This window comes from Rhinichthys klamathensis, unplaced genomic scaffold, assembly GCF_029890125.1.
Source record: "Rhinichthys klamathensis goyatoka isolate OS25496 unplaced genomic scaffold, OSU_Roscu_1.1 h1tg000391l_1, whole genome shotgun sequence".
Lineage (NCBI taxonomy): Eukaryota > Metazoa > Chordata > Actinopteri > Cypriniformes > Leuciscidae > Rhinichthys > Rhinichthys klamathensis.
In genome coordinates, this window is record NW_026606894.1 from 720,289 (window position 1) to 739,946 (window position 19,658).

Here is a 19,658-nt window from a genome sequence, read left to right on the forward strand (position 1 = left end):
ACAATGTTTCTAAAATGACCTGTTTTTCTTAAAAGTACAACATAAAAAAGTACAGTAAGTGTTCCTGTTGTTACCTGGGTTGGCAAGTCGACTGCTAGTGGGTCCTAATATCTGGTAAGGGTCTGAAAGGAAAGAGAAATGAATCTGGATGTGACCTTAGCACTAGGATAGCTGACAAATTCCACAATTTTATAGGAGATCTACTAGCTGAACTGAAGAAGAATAGTACTAGCAACAAAAGGGACATGACTTCAATGAATCTATAATCCAAATGCACATTTAGGCTACCACCTGCTAAATACATAAATATGAAATCTATGTGAACGCTTACCGGGCTGAGGCCGAGCCGGCTCACTGTTCTTGGACACGTTCTGAGAGACCACTGTAGGAGAGCCTGAGAAATGGAAAGGAAGAAAGAAAGAGAGAGAAAAAGAGTTCAGCACATTCGTCTGGGCGAGCAGACGCTCAAGTCTCGCTCCAAAGAAAACAAGGGCAAAAGCTGGCCGAACTGCTAAGCACTTAATGAGCCTCTCCAGCTCCCAGTGTCCCTAAACTAAAGCCTGGCCATCTGCTGACTCTCCTGTCCAGGACAACGCTCAGATCAAGAACATCGCCCACCAACACTGATGCGTTTCAGTGTCTGACCACCCAATAAAAGCAATGAATCAAGGTGGACTGCTGACACTGACCTTTGCCGCTGTGCATGTTGTTTGACCAGCCTGCCCTCCGGACAGCATCATAGGACGCATCTGGAGAAAAGAGAAAAGAATTTAAAGGTGTTTTTCTAACCTGCTATTGCTTTTTCCAAAAGCTCAGTACGGCTTTGGAAAATGTTTTAATGGTCCTGCAGAATTTTATTTGGATTGATTATAGCAGTTTATATCCAATGTCCTTGCCTGAGGAGCAAACTCAAGCTGTGTGTGTGTGAGTGTGTGTGTGTGTTTGTGTGTGTGTGAGTGAGTAGGGGGTGGGGGGGGTCGTGTAACCCTACAATATGGGGACAAAATTTCCCCACAAAGATGTCAATATACGAAATCCTTATACATATTTTGGTCCCCACGAGGAAAACAGCTTATAAATCATACTAAGTGATGTTTTTTGAAAATGTAAAAATGCAAAACGTTTTGTGTGATGGGTAGAGTTAGTGTAAGGGGAGAGAATATACAGTTTATACAGTATAAAAATCATTATGTCTATGGAAAGTCCCCATAAATCATGAAAACTCAACAAGCTGTTTGGTTTTATCTGACAAACTCACAACACACTCACATACTAATGCAATCACACTGAGAAGCCAATAATAACGTTGTCAGGATTGCAGTTTGAATCTGTTTGGTAAGAACATCATGAACATCAGCTCGTCTTGTTTTTAGAGATCTCACACAACCACAAATTGCACACACATTTTGAGCACATAGGTACACAGCAGACTGTGACTGATTTCAGAGCCAAGAAACAAGTTATATCCGTCTCCCAGGCTTCAGTGGTATGCGTTATGCTCTAACAATGAAATATTTCCTCCCATAACATGTTTTATTAGCACATGAAATAGTTCCTTTTCCAAACGCTTTCCAATAAACCTGTGAACATTTTGAAAAGTAAATGTAAATGTATGTGGTGGTTAAGTGCATGCATATTTTTAATAAATGGATTCATTTAAACACTAGAAACTCCTAACAACTCAAACTCATTTCAATTTCAAATCATTGCTGCAATCGTTTCCCTGGCCTTCCCCACATAGTGCATTCATTTTTAATGCATGAAATATAAATCATATTTGTGCTGATAGGGATGGACTTGCTATAGAGAGCATTGGGAGAGAAAAGTCCCACCGACTGACAGATTCAAGCCTGGATCTTCACACAGTCTGTAATGTGCTTATTTCTTATTAAGTAATTCCATTGTGGCACAGAGCTGGGTTATTATCAATAGCTAAAACTAAATGATCAATTTATTTGGTCACACTTTAGATTAAGGTCCAATTCTCACTATTAACTAACTATTAACTATGACTTTTGCCTCAATAAACTCCTAATAACTGCTTATTAATAGTTAGTAAGGTAGTTGTTACGTTTTAGGTAGGATTAAGAAATGTAGAATATGATAAAGCATTGCTTTATAAGTACTAATAAACAGCCAATATCCTAGTAATATGCAAGCTAATAAGCCACTTGTTAATAGTCAAAATTGGACCCTTTAATAAAGCGTTACCTTTTTTTATAGCCTATAGTTTTAATAAAAGTTTTGCCACAGAGTTGCATTTTGAAGTTCTAAATTTTCTGTAAACCTACGTAAGGCTTAGCTGATTTATTAAGATGGATGAATGGATGGATGGATGGATGAATGGATGAAACCTATTGAACAAATTTCCAAAAATGTTTAATAACTCAGTCTAAGAAGCATGTGTTTTCACTGTAAGAGTGATCCCAGGAAACACAGGTTTTTATTCTCGCATGGCAACGCCGCATCCGTTCTCCTCGGAAAACGGCCAGATTCCCCTTCATTCTCAAACGTACTCTTAAAACATTCCCATCATGCCTTGCAGCACTGTAGTGATCCCTTTTTCCCGAACGGAAATGAACCAATGACTGGCACTAATCAAGTTTCTACATGCCCTAGATGGGCTTTTTGGCCTTGGTTCCAGAGCGAGTGCTTCCTCTAGGGCTTTAGATGGGCTCTATGTACGACCCTATGGATGAAACTGCCAGAGACGGCCAAAAAATGTTGGCCCAATGCTAGTTTACTGGAATTATGTCTTTGAAAGTAACCGTTGTGGTATGACTGTCCTGATGGCTCGAACTTTAGTGCACAACTCCACCTGAACAGTTGTGATAAAACACTGCCCTCTTCTGGTCACTGTGTTTGAAATCTCTTCCAAGTTTGGGTGGAACTTAGAGACATTATCCTCTGAAGACAAAGAAAAATGTTTAGTTTGGAAAGCGCTGATAAAAGTACATGGCCCACGTTTCAAAAGCAAAGCAGTATCTCCAGCCAGCGTTTCTCAGCAAAAACAGAATCCAAGAAAAAGGAAGAGGCTAATCTCTAAAAGCATCTCCTTCAGTGAGAAAGTGCAAGGCTTTCATTGCTCCTGGTTATCGTGAGATCCAGAGCTGAACTTGACGGAGAAGACTTACGCATTGCATTATTGAATACACAGCACATTAGTTCAAGTCTTAGATTAAAGGAATAAATCACCCAAAAATGTATATTTCTCTTTAAACTTTTAAGAAAGTTCCATATAGAAGTTTCAACAAAACGACAGTTTTATAATGACATTATCAAAGGTAAAAAATAAACGGTAACACTTTACAATAAGGTTTCATTTGTTAACATTAGTTTACTTAACATGAACTAACAATGAACAATTCTTATAGCATTCATTAATCAAAGTTAACATTTAGTAATCAAAATCTAAAGTTGTGACGAGATTTTTAACGATGAGATTTTTATTTGGCAAAGATTAATAAATGCTTCAAATATATTCCTCATTGCCAGTTCATGTTAGCTAATGCATTCACTAATGTTAATAAATGAGACCTAAAGTGTTACCAAATAAACAAGCATATTAAAAACATCATTAAAATTAGTCTAAAGAACTTTATATTTCATGTCTTCAGAAGTCATATTGCTTTGTCCTCAAGATCAATACACATGCAAGAACCAATAACATTATTTTAACTGACCTCTAAACTTAAGCATTGTTAAAGATTCTTCAAAAATTCTCTTTTTGTGTCCCATGGGGAAAAGCATTTGGGTTTGTGACAACATAATGAGAAAATAACTCTATTTTAATTTCATTTGGATGAACCATTCCTTCAAGGCAACTCAGATGCATATTTTTGAACTATAAATATTGAAACTGCATGAACTGCACTACACACCCAGACCCTGAATCCATGTCACTTCTGGGAAAAGTTGCTTTTCATTTAATGTTCCTCTATTTTAGGCCTTCTATCATTCTTTGTCCTCAAACACTCACTCTTTCCCTCTAACGATCTTCCATCCTTCACTCTCTCGGTGTCTGTCAGATCTGATCTGGAGCAGGGCCGGAGAGAAGCGAAGAGAAGAGAGAGAGAGAGAGAGAGAGAGAGAGAGAGAGAGAGAGAGAGAGAGAGAGAGAGAGAGAGAGAGAGAGAGAGAGAGAGAGAGTCCTGAGAGAGTTACGTTTCCTGCCTGCCGAGTCTGCTCACACAACCTCTCTTTGTTTTACTGGCCTTTTTTTCCCTCGTTTTTTCATCCCCCTCCACCATGAAAAAACACACAGCAGCCAGGAGGAGAAGAGGGGTCAGAAACCGATGGGGAGAACAGAGCAAGGCAGAGAGAGAGAGATGGAGAGCAGACGGTACACATCATCGGAATTTGCAAAGAAAACAGTGGTGGTGGCCGTCGCTACTGTCTGATAGAGACGAGGAACGAACACTGACGGATCCCACCACCAGATCTTCTCAGCGAGGCCCGTAGTCCTAATTCAATCACGTCAGAACTTGACTGCGAAACAGCAGACAGATGTGCATCTGGGATATGGATAGAACGGATCGGATGCTTTTTTTAAATGTCTCCTGTCCTGATTCGATGGCCATAAATTTAGATTTGCTTCACTGTCACTAATGCGTGCTATTCTCCGCCATGAATAAAAGGGAAGGCTCTATATCACAGGGCCGAGCAGGCGGTCTCCAGCATGTTGTGTTGTTAGTGTGCTGTGTGTGTTTGGGTGTGGTGTCTCCTCGAGAGACCAGGCTTCTGCTCTCAGAGTCAAAACAAGATTCTCGCCCAGCCAGACGTCTAGACTAGCTCACGGTTTAAACGGGACGTAAAAAAGTTCAAGGTATATGGGCATTTTTAAGCAAACCAATGCCTAAAGTGAGATTCAAATGTCCGTCCAAGTGGCCGTTTATACGGGACGCACTCACGCATTCAAAACAGTGCAAAAGAACGCGGTTTGACTCTAAAATATGGAGAGTTCCCCTGCGTTTGCCGAGCCGGACTGACATGAAGCCTCATAACACGAGTGAGAGAATAAAGCAGCAGCTCTGAGTGTAATGCTGAAATAAGAGAAATGAGTATAAATCAAACAATAACACACACTAAATATAGGGCAAAATAGTATCCATCCATCCATCCATCCATCCATCCATCTGTCTATCTATCTGTCTATCTATCTATCTATCTATCTATCTATCTATCTATCTATCTATCTATCTATCTATCTATCTATCTATCTATCTATCTATCTATCTATCTATATCTGTCTATCTATCTATCTATCTAGGCAGCCATATGTCTATCCATCCATCCATCCATCCATCCATCCATCCATCCATCCATCCATCCATCCAGCCATCCATCCATCCATCCATCCATCCATCCATCCATCCATCCATCCATCCATCCAGCCAGCCAGCCAGCCATATGTCTATCCATCCATCCATCCATCCATCCATCCATCCATCCATCCATCCATCCAGCCAGCCAGCCAGCCATATGTCTATCCATCCATCCATCCATCCATCTATCTATCCAGCCATCTGTCTATCCATCCATCCATCCATCCATTCATCCATCCATCCAGCCATCCATCCATCCATCCATCCAGCCATCCATCCATCCATCCATCCATCCATCCAGCCAGCCAGCCAGCCAGCCAGCCAGCCATATGTCTATCCATCCATCCATCCATCCATCCATCTATCTATCCAGCCATCTGTCTATCCATCCATCCATCCATCCATTCATCCATCCATCCATCTACTATCTTTCCAGCCATCTGTCTATCCATCCATCCATCCATCCATCCATCCATCTATCTATCTATCTATCTATCTATCTATCTATCTATCTATCTATCTATCTATCTATCTATCTATCTATCTATCTATCTATCTATCTATCTATCTATCTATCTATCTATCTATCTACTTTGTTCTAGTCGCTTATTGGTTGTTTAGTAACACACTTCTTAGTACAGGAGTGTAGTACACACACACACACACACACACACACACACAGTAGGCAGCATAACTATGCTGACTGATTACTTTTTGGAACAGTTATCGGCAGTGAACTTACGATGCCTTAATATACAAACTGGGCTTTGAAAAAGAGCCAGTTGTTAAGATCAGTATAATATGCTATTTATTGTTCTAAGTGGAGGATTAATCTGTATTAATCTTTAACTACCCGTGTGAAATTGGCCTAAAATAAATGGCCAAAGATGAAAGGGCAAGTGAAAATAAATCCAGCCCATAAGTCTTGCTATCAAAAGTTTGATCTCCTGCTGATAAACGACGACCTGTTAAATGGCCACTTTTTTGAGGAGTTTTAGCATTTTTATGCCTTTGATTAGATCACTAGCTAAAGCAAATTTCACTATTCCAGCGTTATATAAAGGACGCTCGAGAAGTTTTCTCACGAAACACTCTGCCATCAGTCTGTCCGTCACTTAATGCTCTGCTGTGATTGACAGCTGTGAGAAGAGGGTCAAAGGTCATACAGCCTTCTCAGCATTATCTTATCTTCAAGTTCACAGTACTAATGACCCTAATGTGAGTCTGTTGGCTGGGAGTTGAGAACAGGTGGTCTGACTTCTGGCTTTGATCAGGATAGCCGGTCCTCTGGTCTTCTCCAGATAGCACTACTCCCAGGAGCTCAGGACTATCACTGTTATTGCAGTCTCGTGCTTTCTGAAGTGGGAATGACCAAAGTGCTCCGTTCTCCAGAGAGACTGTCAAACATTTCCTTAAATGGTTTATGGAAACCGATTTCCATGATGAGTTTGAGAGGCTGATTTAATTTGGATGCGTATCTTGTGTTATCATTGGAAAGTACACAAGTAAATTACGTAAATGAGTCACAGCAATCGTTGTCTATCATCTCTGTGGTCATGTACGCATGAGCGATCTAAAAACTTTGGGGGGGGGGGGGGGGGCAACTTAGCAGCTTTGCACATGAATATTAATCAATTGATGTTTAATATTCAATTGATCCTACCTGATATAATACACTATAAGGACTGCAGCTTATACAGCTGAAGATTCAACAGCGTGGATTTATTTTATATTGTTTTTATTATTAATAATATAATATAATATAATGAATTTAATTTAAAAATATTTTGATTTCGAAGTCCCAGCAGACAATTCAACAACAATCCACAAAAATCCAAAGCCCAACGCTGTCCAAAAACGAACTGTTTCTGTTTCAAAAATGCATTATTTAGCAACCCCTGGGTTGTTGACTGGTTTTATGTGTTGCTGTTAATGCAAATAGAAAAATAATCCAAAATGGGAAAAAATGGACACTAAAAAAAGCATGCACACTATAAGTGTAAAAGGGTGAAACAAGCAAAAAAATTCAAATAATAATAATAATAAAAATGTATGTATATATAAATATGACTGTCTGATTTTACACTATGCCAGATTGTTTCTATTATCGCAAGCAACAAGTCATTTTGGAGCAGATATTGATACTACAGTAGACTAACAAAAAAAAAATGTTTCAATGCTATAAAATCAGTTTAGATCAAGTCCTCATGCACAATACACCCCTACATCACTGTTATTGTGGTACACGTGTCTTCCATTAACACGATTTGTAGACGCTTGAGTTCAGTTCTGCTGTATTGTCCACAGAGACACCTGTCTCTAGCCTTTCTCTGTGTGTGTGTCCCTGTGTCTCTCGTTCCAGTGTGGCACGTGGCTTTTGTCTTGCTAATGGTCTCTGTGCTCTGAGAGCCCTCTGCTGTCCATGTTCAGGTGGAAATTGAATGCTTGATGCTTTTTATTTGCGCCACACAAAGACAGCACCTGCTGGCCCTGGAGCCCTGCTCTGATACACCGAGAGAGGGGACGGGGCCAACAAAACACTCTGTAATGCCATTATTTTGATATAATGTTAAGACTTCCTCAATCCTCATGCCATTTCCATATGCATTGTTCACCTATGTGCCTTTTGTGCCTCAGAATTAGTAACCCGTGGATGGCACCATAAGGATACCCAGTGGAAATGGTATTATTGCAAATGTATATACAGTGTAGAACTAATGAAAATGATTGTTGACAATCATCGAAACATACCGTCTTTGGCAGCCAAGCGAGGAGACTGGTCGGCATGAGATGGTGTGTTGTATGATATTGATGAGCTGCCTGAAACACACACAACAAAAATACATTTTAGAATGATAAAGATGTCAGAGTAATACATTCATTGAGGTTAAAAATCAGATACACTTTCTTTCAATATAGATTATCTGACAAGACTTAAACATTTAGCTTTATATAATTAATATGTTTACTATAATGGTATGATATATACAATGTATTATATATTATTATATAACACAATATATTAATATAAATAAACATATATTATATTCTTAAAAATAAATTATTATTATAATATAAAGTATAAATTATATAATAAACACAATTTTATAATAAAAATAATTCCACTCTTAAATATTAAATGATTATTCGGTGAGGTTCAAAATCAGCCAGGATAACAAAATCAAATGCAGATGACAATACTTATATAATATTAGAAACAAATATTATATTTAATGTTATGCTTTTGCTTTATAACTTTAGCATTTGTAAAAAAAAAAATGTTGGCCATGAAAATTGTACCTATTTATGTGCTTATGTCTTAGTTTTGAGGTGTATACACATGTAATAACTATGTAATTACATTGTAACAAGTTATCTAATTGCATATTATGTAACAAGGCACTTAATCAAGCATTAAACATCTATCATTGATTCCCAACATTCATTTCTCTTCACACCAGCTCCTCGGTTTTTGTCATCCAAACACAATCTACACTTTGCACAGAGAGAGGCATTCATGTGCAGTCTGAGAGTGTTTCCAGCGAGCCGTCCCTGAAGCGCTCTCTTAATTTTAGCTGCTTTAACTCATAAATCAGCGCAAAGGAAAACAGAAGGAAAATTGCACTGGCAAAACACGAGTCTTCCTACTACGGACGGTTCAAGCGGTGGGATTTCAGCAAATGCGAAAGGAGGGATTCATTATTTTTTTCTGAATGAAGAAAAGGAAGGGGTGATATTTGTCGTTTTTCTTTGATCAGCTCAGAGAAGATAGAAGGGTGTTTTAATGTGTGTAAGTATGTTTTTACGGGGGAGGAGAGCGCATTGAAGACATATTTTAACCTCCGGGCCCCTAAACCCCCCTGAGCGGTGCTGTTGGGGCCACAGAACAGGGCAGGCTTTGTGTGGGGTGCGATCCGCACATGGCAATCAAAGACTGCTGTTCCTATACAAAAATAACCCCCCACAAATCCATGAAAGAAAGAGAGAGAAACTTTTATAGGAAAACCAGCATGAAAAATAAAGACAAACGTTCGGTACAACAACATCTTTGTTAAGCAGCAGCTGAGTTTTACAAGCGCTTAACTATCTATCTATCCATCCATCCATCCACCCATCCATCCATCCATCCATCTATATCCATCCATCCATCTATATCCATCCATCCATTCGTCCGTCCATCCATCCATCCATCCATCAATCCGTCCGTCCGTCCATCCTTCCATCCATCCATCCATCCATCCATCCATATCCATCCATCCATCTATATCCATCCATCCATCCATATCCATCCATCCATCTATATCCATCCATCCATCTATATCCATTCATCCATCCATCCATCCATCCATCCTTCCATCCATCCATCCATCCATCCATCCATCCATATCCATCTATATCCATCCATCCATCCATATCCATCCATCCATCCATATCCATCCATCCATCTATCCATCCTTCCATCCATCCATCCATCCATCCATCCATCCATATCCATCCATCCATCCATCCATCCATATCCATCCATCCATCCATCCATATCCATCCATCCATCTATATCCATCCATCCATCCATCCTTCCATCCATCTATATCCATCCATATCCATCCATCCATCTATCCATCCATCCTTCCATCCATCCATCCATCCATCCATCCATCCATCTATATCCATCCATCCATATCCATCCATCCATCCATCCATCTATATCCATCCATCCATCCATCCATCCTTCCATCCATCTATATCCATCCATATCATCCATCCATCTATCCATCCATCCATCCATCCATCCATCCATATCCATCCATCCATCTATATCCATCCATCCATATCCATCCATCCATCTATATCCATCCATCCATCCATCCATCCATCCATATCCATCCATCCATCCATCCATATCCATCCATCTATATCCATCCATCCATCCATCCTTCCATCCATCTATATCCATCCATATCCATCCATCCATCTATCCATCCTTCCATCCATCCATCCATCCATCCATCCATCCATCCATCCATATCCATCCATCCATATCCATCCATCCATCCATCCATCTATATCCATCCATCCATCCATCCATCCTTCCATCCATCTATATCCATCCATATCATCCATCCATCTATCCATCCATCCATCCATCCATCCATCCATATCCATCCATCCATCTATATCCATCCATCCATATCCATCCATCCATCTATATCCATCCATATCATCCATCCATCTATCCATCCATCCATCCATCCATCCATATCCATCCATCCATCTATATCCATCCATCCATATCCATCCATCCATCTATATCCATCCATCCATCCATCCATCCATCCTTCCATCCATCTATATCCATCCATATCATCCATCCATCTATCCATCCATCCCTCCATCCATCCATCTATCCATCCATCCATATCCATCCATATCCATCCATCCATCTATCCATCCATCCATCCATCCATCCATCCATCCATCTATATCCATCCATCCATCCATCCATCCATCCATCCATCAATCCGTCCGTCCGTCCGTCCATCCATCCATCTATATCCATCCATCCATCCATCTATATCCATCCATCTATATCCATCCATCAATCCGTCCGTCCGTCCATCCATCCCTCCATCCCAATTCACTTTACATCTTTTTTACATTCACATTCGAATTGGAAATGAATTCAGTTCTGTTGCAGGTCTGGATCATTGCATTAGTGTTCATTACACAACACATATAACACAGACCGCAAACTCATCAGCACAGAAAACAGAAGAACAGCCGATGTGAGACTACAACAGTGCTCAGGTTTAATCCCAGACTTTATAAGTTATGACTCAATCTTCCAGAAGCTGTACAGTAGAAATGTGGATCCAGAGATGCACAAAATCCCACAACAGTATTTAGGAAGGTGCTGAAACATCCAACATAAGCGATAATCCACCACAAATGGAGGACAGATCAATAAAAGCTTGTGGGAAAGGGAGAGAGAGCTAGAGAGAAACAGAGAGAGAGAGAGAGAGAGAGAGAGAGAGAGAGAGAGAGAGAGAGAGAGAGAGAGAGAGAGAGAGAGAGAATAGGCTGTTCATATGTTTATGGTCTGTGTAAACCATCAACGGTCTCTGAATGTCCCACTCTGAATTATCACTGTGACCAGTCTGTCTCATAACTACAGCCAGACCTGCAGCAACTGTGTGTGTGTCTGTCAACTTTTTTCTCAGACCTTTCATCAAAAATAAAACCCTCAATGACAAATTTAGCTTTTCAAGTCAAAAATGTGTTATATGAATTTCTTTGAATTCCAATACATTTTTAGATATACTTCTTTACATTCAAATTGCGATTCTATTAGCTAAATTGTAAAAAAAATGCTTTCAATTTATGAAACCATGGCTCATTTTCTCAATACTCAACATACAAAACCACAAAACACACAACATGCAAAACATCACACATCTATTGCAAAAGCAAACACTTTATTCAAAACTATTTGAACTCTTCTGAAAATGGTGTTTTTGCATACACACAATCCATCCAATGATTAGCCACATACACGCCGAACTACACACGGATGTGACAGATGTAAAACACTTCTATCTAGAGTCTTTTGCTTCTTCAATGTATGTATGTGCATACACTGTATATACAGTATGTATGCACAATAATACATTTTACAGTTATTGAACTGAACAGAATCAAAACTGAACTAACCTGAGCTGAATATTGACACTATTGGCTAGTTAGAGCAGCAGAATTTAAATATGTGAATTTGAATATGTTATGTTGTAAAGCTGCTTTGAAATAGCCTGAATTGTATAAAGCACTTTAGACATAAAATTGACTTGACTTGACATCCATATTCAGTGTAGGCCTACTGTATATTTACTAAATGAACAGAAATGCAAGGGTAAAAAATGTATTTGTTTCTCAAAACATTGAGTTTTGATTTCTAAGTGATCAATTTATGTATTAGTGTTTTCACACATGACCGTTGGGTATAGGGAAATGATTGTGGCGATTTAAATGGCAGTGTTTTCTAAATGAAACACACGAGCTGTTAGTTTTGAATGATAATGTAGAGAACTGTGTTTAGCATATTGCAAAAAGTTTGTTTTACAATTGCAAACTGAGTATAAAGCAGAAATGCACGCAATTTTGCAGACTTGGTCTGAAGATTAGACATATATACCTCAAGTGCCACTTTTAGTGTGTAAGCAATTAACAAAAACTGCACTAAAATGTAGGAATTGAATTAGAGTTTGAATTAAGCCTTTTCAATTCAGTTCTAAATGTCAAAATTAATATCATGTAAACTGTGGAAGTTTTCATGATATTAAAAACACAATATTAATGATATTCTTCTTAAAGGATTGTGCTAAACTACTACTCTTTCAGCATTATAATGAGATGATTAAGCTTCTTTCCTTAATACAACTACCATAAAGTGACCCTTTTTTATTTTAATTAAACAAGATAAACTGAATTCAGTAGCTGAAAACACATTCATCACAAGAGCTGCAAGTAATTCAACAAGAGCATTACATCTTTGTGAGCATAAGTGTGTATTTCTGTGCATATATAGTCTTACTCCTGGAAGCGTTCTAACACATGCACACACACACACACACACACACACACCTTTCCAGTCTGTACAGTGTGTAAGTTGAGCTAAAGGCAGTTCAGCACCGCTCCCCTCCTGCAATGAAATTCCAACAAATTCTCAAATTGCAGCCAAATTGAAAGCACATTGGTGAGTGGGCGGCAATCGCTAATAAAATCTGAATAACTGACCAACTGCGAAGTCAAAACAAAACCTCCTACAGATATCATCACCATTGAGCTTCAGCATCACCAAACACACCAGCGAACATATTCACCAGCTCTGCGTCTTCGGCTGGTTATGATGCGCGCGCGTGTGTGTGTGTGTGTGTATGAGTCAGCGTTTGCCTGCAGTTTGACCAGAGGCGGTGCCCGTCCCTGCCCTGCTCCGCTGTGTATAGACTTAATAACACACAGGAATGCTAATCAGACTCTCCACAGCATCTACATATGTGTATGAAACGATTACACTGCGGACTGACACATTCGCGGACAGCGGGGACCGGAAACACGCAGCAGGCCGAGGGAAGCAGGGTGTGTGTGTGCGTGTGTTTGCGGATCCAGACCGAGTGTGTGAGCAGAACCAGAGGGCTTTATTGTGGAGGGCTGTGATTGTGTTTGTTTGTGTTACAAGAGGAAAATGATCATCTTTGGTTTCTAACCCCGAGCCCCGGGGCTCAAGAGAAAGTTAAACATATGGTCCTACATACATGTACACACATTCCTACATGTAAACTACATAACACATGGTCCTCTTAAAGGGATAGTTCACCCAAAAATGTACTATATTTTGAAGAATGTGTCAACTCTTAATGTTAAAAGACTGTAAAAATGATTTATGTTAATTGGTGAACAGTAAGTTGCCTTACTATATACGGTGACAAGTGAGACATACTGTTAAATAAACAGTTTTTGGAAGTGAAAAAGAACAAGTCATCGTATAATTACAGTTATATCTTTACAGTGAACACAAACACAAATTGACATACATTTTCTATGTATTTTTACAGTAAAGCAGCCACAACCTCCTTTTTATTTTTTACCATGAATATCAGATTATGTTTTCAATATCAGAAGAGTTTTTATTGTTCTTCTCTGGAACACAAAAGGAATATTTTTGAGGGGATACTATATTGCTTTGGACCATATTGTTGTGGACCACTGACATCAATCGTATTTCAAAATATCTCCTTTTGTGTAAAAAAAAAAAAAAATGTTTGGAATGAAATGAGGGTGAGTAAATGATGACAGAATTTTAAATTTGGGGGATGAACTAACCCTTATAAAGTCACAAACAGGTAAAAGGAACTCAAATATCTTTTGGCAGAGAGCGAGTAGCCTCTGGTAGATGGGACAAGACCATCTCTCTTCTTATTATTTGATTTTCACTCGGGACGCCTTCCAAGGCAATACAAATGGTGGAGTGGAGGATTACGAACTTTTTCTTCTGTTTCCAAAACACACAGGCTAAATCAAAGAAAGAGCAGAAGGCAGATCCACAATGCCCGGCGCGTAAGCTCTGGCTCAGTCCCGAGGCAATCGTCCCTAATGAAAACTAAAAAACCCAGTTCTCTTAAAAAAAAACTAAAAAACAACACCTGACAGCTCACAGACAGGCCGAGCTCTGCCCTACAACTCACAATGGCTCTCTGTTAAACTGCGAGTCTGTATGCAGGCCCACAGCCTGGCCACCGGCACAAAACCGTTGACACCCACGGAATAAAGTTCCCATTACCTCACAGCAGAATCCATCACTGTTTTTTAAGGAGGACCGTTTTTAAGCACTCGGCCCTGTTGGGACTCCACCCACCTCAAGGCGAGCTGCTGTCATAATGTTTGGACGGGCCAGCTGCTCTCACCATCCCAGCAAACTGCATCTAAACGCGACCCTTCAGAGAACGCGTAGCTTCTGTTTACCGATGTAGTTCTCGTGCAAACAAAGCGACGATCCACGCACAGATGCGGCGTATCCTCCCGACATCTCACTTATAGATGGCACTGGAGTATTCAAGTGGATGAGTGGACTTAGTTTTCGCCAAAGCCATGGGATTCTTGCCAAAAAAACGAAGGGAAATAACATAAGAAATCCCTTGGAAGAGAAATGGGGCAAGATGCCTCTGTTGTAAATTAGGGATAAACTTTCCCGTGCAACAGTGTGCCTGCATGGGCCTCGTTTCCTGAGGCCATGCACCTGGGCTTCATCTCTCCAAGTCTGAGGCCCAAAGCACTCAGGGGGAGATGCTCGGGATGGGATGCTTGCTGAAATTCATAATCATAGCGACTCTGCCAAACCAAATGCGTCCAGTAAAAGTCAAGCAGGTGGAGCGAGACAGGAGCTCTCCCTACTGAAACGCTCATGTGGAATAATGTGCAAACTATCTTATAAAATATTGTTGTAAACTTGATCTCAGTGTGGTTCGAGTGACTGTGCCACGGCGTGGCAAAAACAATGATAGCAACCATGTGGAATAAACTAGACCACTTTGGCTCCATCTCTCGCATGGATGGTCATGCATTAAACAGTTACAATTACTTCCAAAATTTTTACTGTTGTGGTACAATTAATACAAGCTTTTCGAACTAGTTAGGAAACAATTTATTGGTCAGTTGCTTGGCACTTCATAAATAGTCATAAACAAAATATAAACACTGCAAAGGCTTTGGAGGGATGTTCAGTGACGTTGAAATTAAGCTGGTTTTGTTTTGAAGTCATTAATGCAATCTGTTATCAAAGATAGTCACACCATTTCAACTAGTGTGAGATTAGTTATTCATCTGTGTCTTATCATACACTCAGAGAAAAGTACAAAAGCGGTCACTGGGGCAGTGTTCTTTCAAAAGGTACAGTTTTGTTCCCTATTTACCCCTAAAGGTGCATATTAGTACCTTCAAGGTACATGTCAGGGGCACTGGAGGAACATTCGGCGGAAGTACCTGCTTTTTTGGGACGCAGGAACTCGGATCGATTTAAGGAACAGCTTTTTTAGGAAGTGTACGATGATTGGCCTGAACGCATGCGCACCCACCATTTTTAAAAACTAGTGTAAACACAGTTTATAGGCTACGGTATACATTTACTCCACACACAAAACAGCGATAGATGGGCCGATGTCGAAGTCCAGGCACTTCTCAACCTTTACCCTACGGAGGAACTGCAACGCAACTTTGAAGGGACCAAGCGAAACATGATTATGTATTTCTGCTCAGCTAGCGCCATCGGTCATCAACCACACGGCAAACGCTACAATATTTTATCCGTATACCGTTTACTTTCTTTGTTTAACAGTTCTATCCAATAGCATATTAGACAGGACTGTTAAAAATATCGTAAACTAATGAAGACGGAGAATGGGAGCATTGTGTGCTCTAGTGATCTCAGCGCCGTCAAAATAAAAGTCCCGCACAACAACAAGGGCTGCGTTTTCCAAAAGCATCGAGAGCATTGATCGTAGAGACCATTAGTGGCAATTGTTCTACGATCAACTTAGGCTTATGCTATTTTACGTCACTTCAGAGTTCCTACTGTCAGTGTGAATGCAACCAGGAAAATGGCACTAGGGGAACATTTAGTTCTCGGGCGAACGCCCTAGTGGTTAGTTCCCATAACTAGTACAAAATCCCCTATTATTACCTAAAGTGTTCATATTACACTCTAAACAATGCTGGGTTGTTTTAACCCAAAATTGGGTCAAATATGGACAAACCCAAATGTTGGGTTCAAAAAGGAATTTTAAATTTTAACCCAACTTCAACTTTCACCTGTAAATGTTTTAAATGAAGTTCCTAAACGTAAGTTAGGGAGGAGCGAGCCCATCCAATCTTTCAATCAACAAACAGAGTATATAAGCAGCCGCTTACCTCTCCCTAGTATCAGCTGTTCCAGTATCCCTCCACCTCCCCAAACTCCACCTTCATCTTAGGTACCTTGCCCTTTAATTAACAGGTCCTACATTTAGCCACTGGGGGGTATATCAGAGCTCGAGTTGAAGCTGCTTCATCGAGCCCCTCTCCAGCGGACAGCAAGCCAAATAAGTTTAACCTAATATCTTAAAGATTTTATGGGCAAACGAACTCGTTAATTACATTTTTAACCCAACATTTGGGTTTGTCCATATTTGACCCAAATTTGGGTTGAAACAACCCAGCATTTTTTAGAGTGTAGTACCTTTTGAAATGGTACAACCATTTTTTTTTCTGACAAAAATATTATAATATTGTGGTTGAGATATGTTGCAATATACAGTATATTGACGTCATAAAGCAATCCATAGAATAAAACAAGTTGACACATATGTAGGCACAAACCCAGTAAGAGAAATGCAGCAAAAGTGAAAGACCCAAACTATCCAATCTCAATCGAATACAATAAATCGGGTGGACTTACTTTCCCTGAGGTAATTGAGATGTGAGAGCAGGACCTCCGTGTTATAAACGCTGGTAAGTCTCAGGAAGTCCTCTTTACTCATCTTGCAAAGCTCTTTTCCATCGGTGTTGTGGAACATGGCTGTGTCGATCTCCTGAAGACCATACTCTTTAATGGCCCAGTCTAACCATTGCCGCACATGGTCTGGAGACCAGAGAGAAGGGTCTGAGATGGCAAAACACAAAATAAAGCCACACATTAGCTGAAGACTCAAGGTTTAGATATAGCTTACAAGCAGCGTTCATTGGTTTAAGTGTGAAAAGACAGTAACTGTTTTAAAGTGAGTACTAAAGCAGAGAACAGATCTTTTACTGTCTTGTTGTACTGAAACATTTTCAGATAAACTAAGTAATAATTTCTGCAACATTAGTGGCACCAAACAGAAATGCAAAAGTTATGACTCCAATAAACAACCAAAGGTCATGCATCATTATCTTATTTTCTCCAGATATAACAATCATTGGGATTATGAGGAAAATCAATCACAATCTCAAGAAACCAAGAACATAATAATAATAATAATAATAATAATAATAATGCATGGCCACTGCTGGCTTCCTTATGTTTGGAAACATAACTTCAGTTTGGTGCAGCTTACACACCTTTAATAGAACTGAACATTTGATATTCAACTATTTTATTTTAATATCTTTTTGGTATTAACGTTGTACCCCTGATGTAGCATTCAATATGTTATGGATTTATGTTGACTAGGGGTGTAACAATATATCATGTCTTGCAATACAAAAATTGCAACAATATGTATCGTGGAAAGAGACAATATGTATTGTGTATAGTTCACTCATAATACTTACTGTGTGAGGAATAACATTTAATATAAAGCATAATAATGCAATGGGGGAATATTTGTGGGTCTTGATAATGCCAAATGTCTTATGCTACCAGTAAAAAGTGTCCTACATTATTTTAAATAGATCTAGTCAGTGACAGAGTGCAAGCGTTATTTTATTCGTCTAAAATAATTCTGTATTTTCAGCTTCAGAATCATGATTTTTTTTTTATTCTGGTGTCTCTGTTGTCCTGTGCATTGGGTTTCCAGCACCAAGTCAAATTATATCCATATCAAATTTGGCATTTTAATCAAGAGTACATTTTTTGTTAACCTTTTATAATAAGTCTTGGAGTCTCGCAATAATATCATATCGTGAGTTCAGTATGGTGATATGTATCGAATCGTGACATGAGGGTATCGGTACACCCCTAATGTTGACGAACAATGAATACCTGCTGGGACGATAACTCTCCTCTCATTGGTTGTCATGTTTGGAGGCGGAGCACACTTCTCATCCATGTAGCCAGTATAGTTCATCTGAGATGTGTCGGTCCCACCCACCATTTTATTGCATTTGCCCACACTACAGTCCACCGGGGACTCTCTGCCAGGGAGAGAGAGAGAGAGAGAGAGAAAGGTTATTGCTTACTAATGCTTATCTCAGACAGAACAACAGAATAATGGTCTTAACAAATGAGGAGGTACCTGGATCCATTGATGTGGTCATATTCTCGTTTGACATTAACTCGCACCGGCTGGCTGATCCACTCCTGCTGAGGAGGAATAGGGTTGATCTTGTGTGTCTGAGCGTAATCCTGTGTGCCGGACGCAGTCATGTCCGTCTTGGGTAAAGGAGCAGCAGAAGCGTATGGAGGCTCAAACAGAGACTGGTCTTCACTCACCACTGACAGCGCCTCCTGGAGGATTGTAGAGCGCAAGCTACATCACTGTTTCTCATTAAAGCACATGACAAATGACTTTCAGTTCATCGTGTGTAATCAAGGCAACACACATTTCTAAATTGTTGCTCGCTGAAGGGCATTAGAACCACAGATGCGGAGCGCAAAGGAAGCAGTGCAATTGATTGCTTTCATATATTTAATATGTGAAGTCAACATGAAACGCAGGTGTACTTTATTTGACATAAATGTGAAACGGATATTCAATACAAAAAAACGAAATAAAAAAGGACCACTGGGCATTGATGGGATTGTGAAGAGTAGGTGTTGGAAGGGGAGGAGTTAAAAAAAGAGGGATTTGTGATGTCATGTGTCAGAGATGGAGAAATTTATTCTGTTTTGATCAATTTTTTTTTTCTTGGAATAATGTGCACCAATGAATTGTGGACACTAAAATTGGGAATTTGCATTGGAAAAGTAAACAAGGTCGCACATTTTGATTTCATGTTGACTTCACAGTTTTATGTATCAGGTGCATAGAAACAACAATAATAATAATAATAATAATAATAATAAAATTCAGCCATTTACTTCAGAGTTATTATTGGGGGAAAATAAACACA

General features: G+C 39.5%; 1 protein-coding gene across 5 annotated transcripts in view; it reads right to left on the reverse strand.

Annotated features, from left to right (window-relative positions):
- The window catches only part of fli1 (Fli-1 proto-oncogene, ETS transcription factor), a 32,252-nt gene that overhangs the window by 2,056 nt on the left and 10,538 nt on the right, over window positions 1-19,658 (reverse strand). For 4 of the 5 annotated variants that reach the window (XM_056234247.1, XM_056234246.1, XM_056234249.1 and 1 more), the window contains 7 exons: window positions 18,842-19,053; window positions 18,589-18,740; window positions 17,305-17,508; window positions 8,076-8,144; window positions 690-749; window positions 332-394; window positions 75-122 (listed from right to left, as the gene is read on the reverse strand). In XM_056234247.1, coding sequence (XP_056090222.1) covers window positions 75-122; window positions 332-394; window positions 690-749; window positions 8,076-8,144; window positions 17,305-17,508; window positions 18,589-18,740; window positions 18,842-19,053 — 808 coding nt within the window. The remainder of the gene's footprint in view (window positions 1-74; window positions 123-331; window positions 395-689; window positions 750-8,075; window positions 8,145-17,304; window positions 17,509-18,588; window positions 18,741-18,841; window positions 19,054-19,658) is intronic. The other variant, XM_056234250.1, reaches the window with a different exon arrangement.